Below are 17,097 nucleotides of genomic sequence, written 5' to 3' on the forward strand. Positions count from 1 at the left end.
AAAAAAATCTGTCTCCCACTACTAAGTATGAACAATTTATTCCAACTCTGTTCAAGTACAGTCAGTAATGCAACTATAAGTAAATACAAACTTCTCATTCTTGTCTTTATGGCCTGACATTTACCTGTTGCAAGTGACAGTTAGCTGAACACAAAAGTTCAGACACCCCATAAAACCTATTCCCAACTATGCATGCTTTGTTTCAGTCCATTTTTGTAAACAGACTGGCAGTATTAAAAGACAGCAATGAAAATCATATAGTTCTATATCTACTGACCTACTGCAGCTTTTTTTTACACTATATTCCAAGCACATACAGTTGTTTGATAGAATACATGTCATAAGAACAGTTACTTTGAACTTGAATATTAAGACAACAAGGAGTCTGGTGGCACCTTAAAGACTAACAGATTTATTTGGGCATAAGCTTTCGTGAGTAAAAACCTCACTTCTTCGGATGTTGCATCCGAAGAAGTGAGGTTTTTACTCACGAAAGCTTATGCCCAAATAAATCTGTTAGTCTTTAAGGTGCCACCAGACTCCTTGTTGTTTTTGTAGATACAGACTAACACGGCTACCCCCTGATACTTGAATATTAAGGACTCCCAATGCGATGCTCTATGTAATCCTGATGTTAAGGCAACACAAAATGTGTGTATATATATATATATAGGATTACCCCTAGGTCTCACTGAAAAAGAACCTTTATTTTAGAATGTCTTTATAATCTAATTTTTATTATACAATTAAAATAAGAGTTACAGCAAAGGTCAAATATTTGTCCCACTGTGCCTCATTTATGGGGCCACAAGTTGGCCTTTAGTGACAGAGGCTGATTGTTTGTCAAAGACAGAGATGAGAAAATCCATGTGTAATGGCTACAGGCTAGCTGCTCCTCTGATCCTTCTCTGGTCTCTGAGTGCAGCTGCTTAAGTGTTAGACTTTGTACTTTTACCATTCAAGGGGTAGAATCACATGGTGTCTCTAGCCTGTTTGCCAGAAGCTGGGAATGAGCAACAGCAGATGGATCACTTGATGATTACCTGTTCTGTTCATTCCCTCTGGGGCACCTGGCACTGGCCACTGTCAGAAGACAGGACACTGGGCTAGATGGACCTTTGGTCTGACCTAGTAGGGCCGTTCTTATGATTCCCAGACCAGGCCCTGAGCTACAATACACTGCATACCCAAACAGGTCCAAATGGATTCAGAAACTCGCAGTTCTTCCTTTCAGGAGCCTATAATCAGAGATTTAGTGACCCAAAACAGCCTTAACACAGAAGTCTTGTTAATTAAATCTTAGGAACAAAGCACAGCATAAGGCGGAAAAGGATTTTATAACAAAAAGTCTAGATGCCTGTGTATCTTACCTAGAGTCTAACCATCCTCCTGATGGGTCTAACCTCTCACATGTTCTCTTTCAGCTCACCTGTATCGTTTGATACCCGAGAGTTACTCATAGGAAAACCAGGAACAGGCTGAGTCTCTGCATCAAGGTGAATGGCCCTTGCATTGTCCCTCAGGTATTTCCTGAGAAGAGTATATCAGGATTGACTCTCCCTTCCTGGGTGCATTTCCTAACAATCCTGCTACTGAAATAATATTATATGCAGAGAGACAAGGTGGGTGAGGTAATCTTTTATGGACCAACTTCTGTTGGTCAGAGAGATGAGCTTACCAGAGAGTTCTTTTTAAAGTCCTTCAATATAGACAGACAGTAAACATTACAGTAACCAGGTAATGACCTAATATTCATAAATTACAGACAATTCCAAATCCATCTCAGCATGACAAAACAAATTAGTTTAAAAAGACAAGTCCTGGTAAACATTGTTTCTCATGAGATATTAAACATTTTTACATCAAAATTTGTTTAAATCTTTTAATAAAATATTTAAATGTTTAATATCAACAACCACCCCCTGCCTGCATGCTACACTGTGTATATATACACAGAAATTTGTAAACATTCATGGAAGTGTTGTGTTCAAGAACAGGCTGGTTAAGATGAAAGAGACAATGGGTGAAATCCTGGACCTACAGACATCAACAGTTTTGTCATTGATTTCAAAGGGGCCAGGATTTCAATGCATGACTTTTGTGCAAAAACTTGTGAGAGAGTCAAAGTTTTGTCACAGAAGTCATAACCATGACAAACTAAAAAGTTCTGGAAAAAACTCTTATCAAAATAGTTGAGTTTTTTCCCCCTCCTTTTCTTCTTGTGTTTTAGCAGAAAAAACAACAGTATGCCGCAAATAGTATGTGATTAATGTAATAAGACTGTCATAATGCTTACACTCATGCAACCTTTCTTCTGGCATTTCCTAACCTTTGAGTGCTTTACATTGCAATCTTAATGTGCTTTTAGTGTGGTTTTATATAATCTATTTATAGTTCACCTATATGGCCATGTTATCTGGAGGCTAATATTAATAGCTCTGATTTAATAATCCTTAAAAGCCTATTTTTTAAATACTAGATCCTTGTTACTATGATGGCCAAATTGCAAGCAAGTGCTTTGCCCAACCTACTCTAAAATTAAGCCCACAAGCCATGAATTGCTGAAAAAAACAAATTATTCTCTCTCTGGCTGCTGGTTCTCCCTTCTCCCCTGGATGAATGTGAATGGAGTGTCTCATTTAATATTTATAAATCAAATTTCAGGCCCTATTGTGCATGCACAGCCAGGTACAGTAGCACCTCACTTACAAACACTCAGGAATGGAGGTTGTTTGTAACTCTGAATAAAACATTAGGGTTGTTCTTTCAAAAGTTTGCAATTGAACATTGACTTAACACAGCTTTGAAACTTTACTATACAGAAGAAAAATGCTGCTTTTAATCATCTTAATTTAAATTAAACAGGCACAGAAAGTTTCCTTACCTTGTCAATTTTTTTTTAAAACTTTCCCTTTTGTTAGTAGCTTACATTTAACCCAGTACTGTAGCGTATCTCCCTTTTTTTTTTTTTTGGGGGGGGGGGGGTGTCTCTGGTGCTGCCTGATCGTGTACTTTCGGTTCCAAATTAGGTGTGTGGTTGACTGATCAGTTCGAAACTCTGGTGTTCATAACTCTGAGGTTCTATTGTACATAATTTAAACAGCACACCCTACGCTTTTAAATAACTCCTACACCTTGTAGGAGGTAAAATCAGATACAGCACTAAGACAAGACAGAGATAGTATTTCTGTAACTCTCAAAGGAAGCCATTGAATCAAAAGGAACATTTGCCAAACATGAGATTTCTGTACTATCAAGACGGATTGTCTTGATGTAGGATTACTGAACAGCACCAAGACCATATCCCCTAAGTCAGGAAGATGCCTCCAGACCATCTGTGTACAGTCAAGCTCTGTGGAAGCAACAGCTATTATTTCCCTTTGAACAGTCAGCATACATTTTTACCTACTATTTTGGGACGCAGTTTGTATTAAACATAGCCATGTGTTGTATTGCATGGTGCTCCCAACTAACGTCCAAGCAACGAGAGTGGAAATGACTTAACACCCCTACCACTTTGTTCCCCAACAACGCCACCTGTAGGGAACAGCGGCTCCTGACAATCCCTTGCCGATTTGATCTGCGGAACATTTTAAACTATCCCAGACGGAGAAACAGCCCCTGAGAAATGGCAGAGACCAGACTCGGGGTCCCCCCTCCATTTACCCCCAGCATGAGGCACTGAGAGGGGGTGAAAGCCCCATCAGGGCCTTAACAGCACCTGCCAGGGTTTAATCCAGGCCAAACCGGAAGTGCGAACCCCCTTATCAGTCCACGCGCCCGAGGTGCTGCAAAGGGCCGTCTCCTAGCCCCGGGCTCCCCCGCACAGACACGGCGCTTCACCAGCCGTGCGGCTCCACAGCGACGCCTCCTTCCTCAGCCGCCATCTCCCGTTAGCCGTCCCCTCCCTCCGGGCGGCCGCATCACCAGCCGCCCTTCCCCCACGCCACCGGGATTTCTCTGGACTATCCCCCCGCCCCTCTCCTTCGACGCAAGCCCCCCCCGGAGAGCCGGGCCGGTCAGCGAGCCGAGGGGCTCCTTTGAAAGCCATGGTAACCCGCGCCTTCCCGGGTCACAGGGCCTCCTCAGCGGGCGTTCCCATTGGCCGCCGCACACGGCGATGGCGTACCGCTATTGGGTGGCGAGGCAGTCGCTCAGGGCGCGGGCGGGGCGCCGTAGCGCCGTGAGGTTAGGTTGCGTGCCGCCGCTAGCGCGCCTGTGTGTGTGTGTGTGTGTGAGGGCGGGGTGCGGCCGGCTGGCCGTTAGGTGGCCGCGAGCGGGGTGTGTGCTCGCGCGAGTTAATTCCCCGCCCCTCCCCCCCCCCCCCGTCGGAGCCCGTCACGTGATGTGGGTTTAATGTTTACATTCTAAGCGGGCGCCCCTCTCCCCTCTCCCCCGCGCGCCGCCGGGTGGCGACCGTTTCGCTTTCATTTCCGGCCAGCCGCGGGCGAGGAACGGAGCCGACGAGCCCCCGCCCCCACCCGTCCGGTTACGGAGCGAACCGCGGCTCCACTCCCCCCTCCCGCCGAGCGAGAGAGGCGGTGCCGGGCCTGGGCATCCCGCACCGAGCCGCCGCGGCACAACATGGAGGAGCTGGTGGTGGAGGTGCGGGGCTCCAATGGGGCCTTCTACAAGGTACCACGCGCCCGGGCCGGGCCTCCGAGGGGGGAGAGCGCGCCGGGGGGGGGGGCTTGGGCAGGAGGCGGCGGCTCCTCCCGCCTATGAGGAAAGGAGAGAGGCCTGGGCTAGACGGCGGCCTGGGGGAGCCGGTTCCTCCCGCCCCGTACCTGAGGGGAGGGGGACGGATGAGGGAAGCCGCCTTGGACAGAGGGAGCTCAGGGGCCCGGAGGCTTCGGGCCTGTGAGACCTTCGCCCTGTGGGGGCAGGGAGGCCTGGGCTCGCCGCTCCCGGGGTGCGGGGAAGATGAAGGGGGCATGGCTGGGGCTGCTCCCCTCCTAGCGCTGCGGGGATCAGCGGCCGAGTAGAGCCTCAGCGCGAGGGGCCTACCCCGGCGAGCCCCTGCCGGGCGGGCCCCCGGAAGCTCGTTAACGAGGCATTCGGGATGAAACGCCCACCCCCCAGTGGCGCCGCTAATGCCGCGGCCGGGGATGCCCGCCCCGACGTGGGTTGGAGCATCCCTTGGCCTTCAGGCCTGCCCCGAGTTCCTGGAAACGTTACTGACCAATACGGCTCCCATTGAAAATGGGGTTTTGCCTATTTGATGCATACGTGGTGGCGTGTGTGTGTTGGGTGTTGGGGAGAGCCTTCACTGAGCGGGGAGAACACACACTGCCAGCTATTCCTGTTGATGGTTACAGCGGCTAGTATTGCCCCTGTTGTTACATGAAATGAGCATTGGTCAGTATACAATAGGTCACCGTTTGGGTTGTAATGGTCTGTGATCCAGAAGATTAAAAAAAAAACACCATTAGTAAAACTGGGTTAGGGCCTATTCCCATTAGAGTCAACTATAGTGGATTCAGGCCTTTGTCAAAATACAAGTATCAGAGGGGTCGCCGTGTTAGTCTGAATCTGTAAAAAGCAACAGAGGGTCCTGTGGCACCTTTGAGACTCAAAGGTGCCACAGGACCCTTTGTTGCTTTGTCAAAATATAGTTAACCATAATGGGCCTGGTCTGTTCCTGCAAGGTGCTGAGCACTCCATTCATATGGGTGTTGAATGTTCTTAGTGCCTTCAAGAATTGGGCCTAGTATTCAGTAGTGTCCTGTGTTTGTTAATAAACTGGAGATGGATAGAACTGAATAGTTCTTCACATATTATAGCATGAAAGAGGTAGGAAGGAAGCTCAGGGACCTAGGTAATATTGAGTTCTAGTGATCTAAAATGATGCCAATATATACAGGGTTTTAAAAGTTCATTCTGTTTAAAATCTTTGGTTTTTTTCCTTAAAATATCTGGAGGGGGATGTTTTAATATTTGGTGCCATCTCATGTGTTTTCATAGTGAGAAGAGACTATGAGTGCTAAATAGAGCATCTGTTGGGTTTGCAGTGTTCCAGTTGAAATCCCAGATCTGTATAGAGGTACCAGGAAATAAAATATTGAGCATACACAAAAGTCCCTTTTTTCTTTTCTTTGTCTTTTCTTTATGGGGTTGATGATTGTTCAAAAGATAACTGAAAATATGAAGTATGGATTTTAGGAATTAAAGATGTAAGGTTTTTAAATGACTGTAGTTTTGTATCTAGTTGTGTACCAGTAATTAAATACATTATATACAGTAGGCAGGCTTTGTAGAATGAGGTCATTTAAAACATATATTCTCTCTGGTTAGTAACTGATTAAAAGTATATACTACTGTGACAAGATTACTGAGAAGAAATAAAGCCAATTTCATGTACTTTATTTGAATGAGATCAGTGCAGAAAGTTCTCAGTTTGAGAAATATTGTAAATTTCATGATCCCTTCAATTTTTTATTTTTTTTTTTTACACTAGAGAAATAAAATAAAATGTGCTGGGTTACTTGATCAACTGATATATAAAAATATATATTTTTTTATTACCAACATTTCTGGTCCCAGAACAAGTTAGGTGTATGATGATGAATGAAAGGTTTCGTTGGTTCATGACTTACTCTGTTCCATAAACTCAGAGTTTGTTTACTAAATGTGAATATCATTTAGTACATCCAGATTATTTTACAAACATTTCTCTTAACAGAAAATTATATTTTTCTTATAATTTAGAATTCATATAAACTCTTTAGCAAATAGGAAGGGTAAATAAGAAAGGTTTAAAATGGCAAGCAAAATGATCAGCTCTGACCCAAAGGTTACTTAGAGGAAACAATACATATATTATAAATGTAGAAACCAGTTCTTAAATAGAAAGTTATTCTCAAATGTTTAAGGATTAGTATTTAACAGAAAAGTCATAGTTTATCCAATCTAGTTATAGCCTCTTTATATTACCATAATATCTGAGCCCCTTGCACTTATTGATTAATTTTACATGCTGTCCTGTCAGATGTCAGTATTATCCCTATATTACAGATGGGGAAACTGAGGCACTGAATGAACTGGCTTGCCTAACATCATGTTAAGTTTGTGATGGGGGCCAGGAACAGAAGAGCTTAAACACAAGACTATCCCAATGGGAAAATAAGAAATGTATTTAAACAGCATCTTGATGGATCCCTCTAGAGTTATAATATTGTAAAATATTTGTTCATCATCTCATTTCATTTTATGGTATGTTAATATCTAGTGATCATCCTAAAATTTGTACTATAAAGTCACCTTAATTCACTCTGATTGGAAAACCCTTAGCAAAAATACTGTAAATACATTAAATCAGGATACATGCTAATATGTATGGAGTACAAGACAAAGGATAAAGACACTTACTGGCATGAGTTAGGGAATGGCCATGTTATTTATGGTGGCAAAGCTTACAAAGAATTATTTAGGTCATCCCAAATGAAGGTCAGTAGTACCATCATATCAGTAATACCAGCTATTAGTAATACTACTTTTATGCCATATATATTAAAATAAAATGTTTTAGTAATATTCTGGAGAGCTTTTAAAAATGTTGGATATTTTCTATCCCTTTACGAAGCCAAGGTTGTTTTTAATACCAGTTGTATTAGTGGAGGGGAAAAAGGTAACTTAAAATTGGGGAAGCTTTTGTTTGTGCTGTGTCTATTACAGTGGGGCCTTGGTCTGTTTGGCATCTAATATTTACTTCAGTATACACACTGTTTAATGATCTAAAATAGGTTTTATAAATCTTACTGTCACAAACTTAAGGGCAGATACCTCATAGCTTGTCATAGCTAGAAACGAGTACCAAATCACATTTAAAAGGTAGGATTTCCAGCTTTCAAATGGGTAAAGCTCTCTGGCCTGGTTTTTTCAGAAGTGATGAGCACTCTGAGCTCTTATTCACATTGCAATGGGAGCTGAGAGTGCCCAGCACATCTGAAATGTAGGATGCTTATTTCTAGAGATCCTTGTTGACATGAGATGTTGAACTTGGAACAGTTGCTGGTCCCAGATCTAATATTGTCACTCAGACCCGTTCAATTGTGGGTGGATGTTCCATGTTTGTGGATAGAAAGCGTTTTTTACACTACGTTGTGTGTATATTTCTTTTTCAGTGGCTGTTTTAAAGCAGTTCAGAGGTTTGTAGCTGGAGAAGAGCCTGACCCAAAACCTCAGATTTTGAAAATCTATGAACTTTAGGCATATTTGAAATCAGCCTGACTTTTGTGGCTTGGACCTGAATCTCTTTGGAAGGTTAAAAATGTTAAGTGCTGGCTGATATGGCATAGTGCAGGTAAAATAGTCAAAGATGCAAGATAAATGCATTTCATCACATGGACATCACTAATATATGTGTGCTGTACAGTGTTCTTTTATTTTAAGAGAGGAATACTTAAGTACACTTACAGTTTTTGAATTTTGTGTGTTTCAGTGTGGGGCGTTATCTAATGGAAAATTTATACTAGGGAACAAATTAATCGGGTTTAACCCACTTGTTCTGCAGCCTCATATACAAAATAATTGGTGATGTTTTAATGTCCTTAAATGTTTTAATGTCCTTCCCTCTAAACATTTATTCCCTGTCAACGTACTTTAAGAAGTAAAAATTGCACTTGAGGACAGTGACAGTTTTAGAAAATTGTGTTCATTTCAGTTACATACGGAAAATATAAAGGATGCTGATAATATATCTATAGTTAATTTTTCTACAGTATATTAGAGAACTGATTTTAGTATAATCTTAGTACTTTATATTTTCAAAGAATCGTACAAATATTAATGCCCTCTAACACCTCCACGAAGTAGGTAGATAATTTTTATTACCCTATCTACAAAATTAGGATAAGTGACTTGTTGAAGGCTGCTCCCTGAGCTATTGACAGAAATATGATTTAGAACTAAGGAGTTCTTGGCTTCCAGCTCTATGTTCAATCTTGAAAAGCATGATGCCTATCCATAAATATTTTTCTGTAATGAATACAAATGCAGTAGAAGGCACAATACAATATACAAAGTAAGACATTCAGTAGTGTACTTGTTTCAGTTTTATTTAGTTTTACTGAAAATTACCAGTGTTAGGTCTTTTACTGTGTTCATAATCTTTAAATGCATTATAAAACTATTATCGCTTAATCCCATCTCCCATAATATTAGTCTCACATGTAAAATTGATACCAACATAATATGTTGATTAAAACTGGCTAAGTTTTTCTCCTAAAGTAGGTGTGTCTTTGGGACTTCTGTTGCAAGGACCAAAGAGGTCACTTAAAAAACCACTTAGGATATACTGTGAGCATATTCAATTATTGTAATTAGATAAGAAAATGTTGTATGCAGCTGTTTAATGGGATCAATCCTGTGCCAGTGGGGTTGAAAAGCAGTCAGGATATTCCCTGAAAGACACTCCACTTCTTCCATTATCTCTTGCTGTTGATATACTATTAGCATCCTGTCAGTCTGCAATGTAGATCCATTTTTGACCTCTCCATCCACTTCCTGTCTGTGGCCAAATCTTGCCATTTCTTTTTCCATAACATTATTAAAATCTGCCCCTTTTTTAAAATTTCCCAATGGTTCAATTGCTTGTCCATTGTCTCAATGACTACAGTTTTTATTTTGGATTTCTGGATATTTAACTTGTCTCCATCCATACTGCTGATGTTAAAATCATCTTTGTCATTTGTTGTTTTAATCCCGTCACATCCTGCAGAATTCCCCCCGGCTCCCTATTGTAGTTCCTTGTCCTTTCTTTCAAGGTTACATAATTCATCCCCAACAGATATCTCCAACCTTGTCTCCGTTTATGTCAATTCCCATCCCCTCCATCCTTCTAATGGTGCCAGCCTGGACATTCCCTTTGTTTCCTTCCCCTGCTGCTCCTTTGTGACTTTTTGCCATTCTGTTACTCTATGTGGAATGCCTTTCCCAGGCTTGTTAGCCAAATTGGCTCACTTTTCTCTTTCTGATTCCTTTGAAGAAAAAAAAAGTACTTCAGCCATCCATGAACAGCGAATTAAATGATAAATTTAACTCCCCTAACACTTAATGTAATAGTATGGTCAATATGTGCATATGCCATACTGAGTAACTGACCATTTTTCTTACTATAACCTTTATCTCTGCTCTTCTCTTTCTCTTGGACCCCTTACCCTCTTCTGATCTCTAGTTATTACATCTGATTTTACACTTTAAACTCCTTGGGACAGGTACCATATCTTTAATTGTTCATGTGCCTGCTCTTGAGCACTGAAATAATAAATATATTGGTGTTTACAGTAGCATAACATTTACATTTGTAAAATGACTAATAATGAAATTTAGGCCATACTATTTGGATCACTGAAAGTAAAGCTTTATTTTGCAGAGTTTGGGAATGTTGACATATTTGAGACCTCGTAACATCACAATATGTTGCAGGGACAGGTTTTATTTATTTATTTTATTGATGTTACTAGTGTGAAGCTCAGGGATTTAATGTTATTCAGTTGCCATGATGAAAGTGTACCACATTTAAGTTTTTCATGTAGGGTAGAGTGAACGACTTGAGTTATTTATTATGCGTTTTCTGTTTTTGTGCTCTATGACAGTAAGGGCAAACCTTTCTGCTCATGAATTTCTGAAAAAAAAAATTGATACGGCCACTAATAATGATCTAAATGTTTTTCTCATGCTCTGTTCCTCCCTCCCTAACTTCTTTCTAAACATCATTCCTCTTGGTGTTATATCTACTCCAACCTTTTATCTTCTCCCTGTTTTCCCTCATCTTAGTCTCCCTCTACCTTTAGTATGTTTCACACTCTATCTGTCATGCATGTTTGCTCAGGCTAGTCTGCCATCCCTCCTTACCCATACACCTATGAGCCTGAGACATACATATCTCTGCATCTTTATATTCCAGTTTTCCCAATCCATCCCTGCAACTTATTGATCTGTGAACAGTGTGGAAACTCTCTCTGCACTGTTCTCGCAAAGCCTACCTACTCTGTTTTCAATGGGAATGGATTTTATTAGTTCCTTGCACTAGAATGCATCAGTTACTATCCTCCATGGCCCCACTGCCACTGAAATTTGGAACTGGACTTAAACTATACATTTTTTAACATATTAGTACATCAGTACATGTACCGTGTATATCATACTGCTGTGTTTAAGCTGACATGCATTTTAAGAAACCCTGCCATTCTGTGCTTGGGCAGAGATTTTGTGGTCCCAGCTAAAATATTTTGTCAAGCATTTTTCTCTTTATAAGTTCTATAATACTGAAAATTAAAGAAAAACAATTCAGACTATCATAACTTAGCTGGAGCTGCTTGTTTATGCTGTGGCAAAACCTAATTTTTAATTGAATTTATTCCCATGACTAACTCTTTTAAACTAAGTATGAACTGAATTGATTCATACCAATTCATATAATTCTCAACAGTGCTTGCTGTTGTGCAGGTACACTCAACATTTAACTTTATATCAGCTTTGGGATTAGGTGCTTTTTCCTCTGGACCATCTGATAGAGGAACAGGGGAAGACAGTGATAGACATTAGAGAGATGTGGCATCCACACATACTCTTCATGCTTCATTGGACATCACAGCAAGAGCAGTTGCATCTGGGTATTGCTCTTCATCAGTGTTCCTGGCTTAAGCATTCATGTCTCTTGGTGGAGGCTCAAGCCACATTGAAGATTTCCTTTCTGTGGAAAATTTGTATGGTAAGAAAACAGATGAGACTCTTAGAAAATAATTGATGCTAAATCCTCTGCACAATCTCTGAGTCATCTTCAGCCAAGCTAGAAAGGTTCAACAACCTCCTCTTTCTGCTACCACAGACAGTAACTATGGCAGGGGGTTACCATTCAATCTACTGGAACTTCAGACTAAAGGCTATGAGAAGAAAGGGAAAAACATCCCTCCAAAGGTTATCGTCCTAATCAGTTGCTCATGTGACCTTCACTTTTTCCAAACAAAACATTTGGTGGATTGTTTTAAGAACACGGAGCTTGTCTTCAATTTGACTACCCTTCTTTCTGTAATTCCCTTTCTAGGGCCATTTGGGCCGTTTCCTTATGGGATGTGGTGGAATTAACACATTGTTCTGGCAATTATTGAGTGTGGATAGAAGAGCCAGTTACTCTTTCTGCTACCCACCCAACCCTATCCCAGTTCACTCCATGCCATTTCCTGTATTTTTCACGGACCATGTTCAGTGCTTATAACAGCTTCAGGAGTCCTTAAAGATGGTGAAGTGCTTAGCATTGTAAAGGGAAAGACTTCTACTCAGAGTGTTTCTTCATACTAAAAAAGACATATAGCATTCATCCTATTATGGTTCAAAGAAAACCAAAAAGATTAATTAAGAAGTTCAAGTTCTTCCTGCTGACACTAGCATCTGTCATTCTTACTTTTCCCCTCAAGACTAGTTTGCAGCTCTTGATTTAAGATGTATATTTTCATGATGTAATCAGATAATTTTGATAAGATTATCTTTGCTTTTGCATAGGTGACTATTACTAATAGTACATAGACCTGCTCTTTTGCCTTTCTGCAGAATTATAAGTTTATACAAAATGTTTGGTAGTAATTGCAGTATACGTCAGATGTCAAGGCATCTATGTCTGTTAATATCTAGATCAATAGCTGGTTCAGACCTGCACATGTCAAACATTTGAAAATGTGTTCACTGTTTCAGAATGGGGCAAGTCTATCCTAATATTTGTCAAGTGCATATCCTTAATTGCTGCGGCCCTGAGCTTATCATAAGCCAAGACAGAGGAAAGAGGGATATGAGATGTATGCAAAATTTGCAATACCTGCATGGGTGTATGTGAACCTAAAGTTCTGTTGTTTTAAATAAATACTATTTCTGTACCTATCTTAACATGTGTGAGACGCTGAGCTCTGATGTTAGATTTGTTTTCTGTCATGCCAGAGAAAAATATTAACTGTAATTTTGGTATGTATAGAAAGGGAGGCTTTGTAAGTGATATGGCCCAATTTTATAACCAATTTGTGTCCTTTCTGAAGGTACTTCGATATAAATAACTTTAATGCTTCCTTTAATGTTCCTTGAGTGCTTTAAAGGGTGGGCATGCTGTGAAAGGAGCTCTTTTTCACTTTGCATTGACCTCAGCTCAAAAGAGATTATTAGTTCATTGCAGGTTATTGAGTCAGTATTGAACTTCCTGCTAGAACCACGGTTGTACTCATGTACACTTATGGCGCTTCATTTTAGCAGTAGTCGCTCTTAAGGATCTTGTTTGATACTTAGGTGCTTCTGTTAGTAAGAAAATACTTGGGAGTTGTCAGGACTGAGATCCCCACTTTGAACTTTAGGGTACAAATGTAGGGGCCTGCATAAAAACTTCTAAGCTTAATTACCAGCTTAGCTCTGGTTCGGCTGCCACCATTTTCAATGGATTCCCTCCCTGGGAAACCTTGAAAAACCTTCACCAAATCCCTGGTGAAAACAAATCCAACCCCTTGGATTTAAAACAAGGGGAAATTAACCATTCCCCTCCTTCCTCCCACCAACTCCTGGTGAATCAAGATCCAAAACCCCTTTGGATCTAAAACAAGGAAAAAATCAATCAGGTTCTTAAAAAGAAGGTTTTTAATTAAAGAAAAAGGTAAAAATCATCTCTGTAAAATCAGTATGGAAATCAACCTTACAGGGTAATCAAACTTAAAGAGCTCAGAGGACTCCCCTCTAGTCTCAGGTTCAAAGTACAGCAAACAAAGAGAAACACTCTAGTAAAAGGTACATTTACAAGTTGAGAAAACAAAGGAAAACTAACACGCCTTGCCTGGCTATTTACTTACAAGTTTGAAATAGGAGAGACTTGCTTAGAAAGATGTGGAGAACCTGGATTGATGTCTGGTCCCTCTCAGTCCCCGAGAACGAACACACTCCCAAACAAAGAACACAAACAAAAGCCTTCCCCCCCCCAAGATTTGAAAGTATCTTGTCCCCTTATTGGTCCTTTAGGTCAGATGCCAGCCAGGTTACCTGAGCTTCTTAACCCTTTACAGGGAAAAGGATTTTGGAGTCTCTGGCCAGGAGGGATTTATAGTACTGTACACAGGACAGCTATTACCCTTCCCTTTATAGTTATGACACGCCCCCCAAATCACAGATAGTGTTGGATGTTCGGTTCCACACTGGCTGTGATTTCTTCCTGGAGTTCTAGGAGAAAACAGAGTTAATAAGACACGTACCTTTAGACATACTACTGATTATATAAAAACTAACAATATGTTTCATTCCAAAAACAATTGTTAACCAGTTAACTCTGGGAAACTTTCCCGGGAGAGTGCATCAGCCACTTTGTTAGAAGCTCCCGAAATGTGTTGTATTTCAAAATCAAAATCTTGGAGAGCTAAACTCCACCGAAGAAGTTTTTTGTTATTTCCCTTGGCGGTATGAAGCCACTGTAGCGCAGCATGGTCTGTTTGTAGTTGGAAACGCCGTCCCCAAACATATGGGCGTAGCTTTTCCAGCGCATACACAATGGCATAGCATTCCTTTTCGCTGATTGACCAATGGCTTTCCCTCTCAGACAGTTTCTTACTGAGAAATACGACAGGATGGAATTCTTGATCCGGTCCTTCCTGCATTAAAACTGCTCCCACGCCTCGCTCGGACGCATCTGTGGTTACTTGGAACGGTTTGTCAAAGTCTGGGGCCCTTAGCACAGGGTCAGACATGAGTGTTGCCTTAAGCTGGTTAAAGGCCTTTTGACACTCATTAGTCCACTGAACTGCATTTGGCTGTTTCTTTCTGGTTAGGTCTGTCAGCGGGGCGGCGATTTGGCTGTAGTGGGGTACAAATCGCCTATAATATCCAGCCAAGCCTAAGAAGGATTGGACCTGTTTCTTAGACTTTGGAACCGGCCACTTTTTGATAGCATCCACTTTGGCCTGTATGGGATTTATAGTTCCTTGACCCACCTGGTGCCCCAGGTAAGTCACTCTGTTTTGGCCTATTTGACACTTTTTAGCCTTAACAGTTAGCCCTGCCTGCTGGATGCGCTCGAAAACTTTTTCCAGGTGCTCCATGTGCTCTGCCCATGAATCAGAAAAAATGGCCACATCGTCGAGGTAGGCAACTGCAGATTCTCCCAATCCCGCTAGGAGACCATCTACAAGTCTTTGGAAAGTGGCGGGTGCATTTCGCAACCCGAAAGGGAGTACATTGAATTCATACACCCCTGCCTGGGTGACGAAGGCTGACCTTTCCTTAGCGGGTTCATCTAGTGGTACTTGCCAGTACCCCTTGGTTAAGTCTAAAGTAGAGATGAATTGGGCATGTCCCAATTTCTCCAATAGCTCATCTGTGCGTGGCATTGGATAGTTGTCAGGACGAGTTACAGCATTTAGCTTACGGTAGTCCACGCAAAAGCGTATTTCCCCATCTGGTTTGGGAACTAGAACCACTGGCGATGCCCATGCACTCTTAGAGGGGCGGATTATACCCATCTGTAGCATGTCCTGGATCTCCCTTTGTATAGCAGTTTTGGCATGAGGTGACTCCCGGTAGGGTGGGGTTCTAATAGGGTGAGCATTACCTGTGTCAATGGAGTGGTATGCCCGTTCGGTCCATCCTGGAGTGGCTGAGAAAATTGGTGCAAAGCTTGTGCACAGCTCCTTGATCTGCTGTCGCTGCAGACGTCCAAGGGTCATGGAGAGGTTCACCTCTTCCACGCCACCATCCTTTTTTCCTTCGTAGTAGACACCTTCAGGCCACTCCGCGTCATCTGTTTCCTGGGCTGTAAACTGGCAAACGTTTAATTCTCTGGAATAAAAGGGCTTAAGAGAATTAACATGGTATACCTTAGGCTTTATGTTGGAGGTGGGGGAGGCTATGAGATAGTTAACAGCTCCTAGGCGCTCCTGGACCGTGAATGGTCCTTCCCACGACACTTCCATTTTATGGGCCTGGATTGCCTTTAAGACCATGACTTGGTCTCCTACTTTGAAGGACCGTTCTCTGGAAGGTTTATCATACCAGGCCTTTTGCTCTTCCTGAGCATCCTTTAGGTTTTCTTTAGCAAGGGCCAAAGAATGTCGGAGGGTGTTTTGTAGGTTGCTTACCAAGTCTAGAATGTTTGTTCCTGGAGAAGGCGTAAACCCCTCCCATTGCTGCTTCACCAACTGTAATGGCCCCTTAACCTCACGGCCATACACAAGTTCAAATGGTGAAAACCCTAAACTGGGATGTGGTACAGCCCTGTAGGCAAAAAGCAACTGCTGCAACACTAGGTCCCAATCATTGGAGTGTTCATTTACAAATTTACGTATCATGGCCCCCAAAGTTCCATTAAACCTCTCCACCAGGCCATTAGTTTCATAGTGGTAAGGGGTGGCAACCAAGTGATTCACCCCATGAGCTTCCCACAGGTTTTCCATGGTTCCTGCCAGGAAGTTAGTTCCCGAATCTGTAAGGATGTCGGAGGGCCAACCTACCCTGGCAAAAATGTCTGTTAATGCCTGGCACACACCTTTAGCCCTGGTGTTGCTTAAGGGTACTGCTTCCGGCCATCGGGTAGCAAAATCCATGAAAGTCAGTACGTACTGCTTTCCTCTGGGTGTCTTCTTTGGGAAAGGACCCAGAATATCCACAGCTACGCGCTGAAATGGGACCTCAATTATGGGTAGTGGCTGGAGAGGGGCTTTAACCTGGTCTTGGGGTTTTCCCACTCGTTGGCACACCTCACAAGACCGGACATAATTAGCAACGTCCTTGCCCATTCCCTCCCAGTGGAAGGACTTCCCCAACCGGTCTTTGGTTCTGTTCACCCCAGAATGGCCACTGGGATGATCATGGGCTAAGCTCAAGAGCTTTACCCGATACTTAGTGGGAACTACCAACTGCCTTTGAGGATGCCAGTCTTCCTGGTGCCCACCAGAAAGAGTCTCCTTGTATAAAAGTCCTTGTTCTACAACAAACCGGGATCGGTTAGAAGAGCTGAGAGGCGGTGGGGTGCTCCGCGCCGCCGCCCAAGCTTTTTGAAGGCTGTCATCTGCTTCCTGCTCGGCCTGGAACTGTTCCCTTGATGCTGGAGACATCAGTTCCTCCTTGGACTGTGGACTGGGGCTT

At 42.3% G+C, this 17,097-nt stretch overlaps 1 protein-coding gene across 2 annotated transcripts in view; it reads left to right on the forward strand.

Annotated features, from left to right (window-relative positions):
* Nucleotides 1–4,261: 4,261 nt before the first annotated feature.
* Nucleotides 4,262–17,097, forward strand: part of FMR1 (fragile X messenger ribonucleoprotein 1) — a 55,307-nt gene continuing 42,471 nt past the window's right edge. Inside the window, exon 1 of one of the 2 annotated variants that reach the window (XM_054039340.1) lies at nt 4,262–4,635. In XM_054039340.1, the coding sequence (XP_053895315.1) occupies nt 4,585–4,635 (51 nt within the window). In that variant the 5' untranslated portion in view covers nt 4,262–4,584. The remainder of the gene's footprint in view (nt 4,636–17,097) is intronic. The other variant, XM_054039341.1, reaches the window with a different exon arrangement.

The sequence above is a fragment of the Malaclemys terrapin genome, chromosome 9 (genome assembly GCF_027887155.1).
Source record: "Malaclemys terrapin pileata isolate rMalTer1 chromosome 9, rMalTer1.hap1, whole genome shotgun sequence".
Classification (NCBI taxonomy): domain Eukaryota; kingdom Metazoa; phylum Chordata; order Testudines; family Emydidae; genus Malaclemys; species Malaclemys terrapin.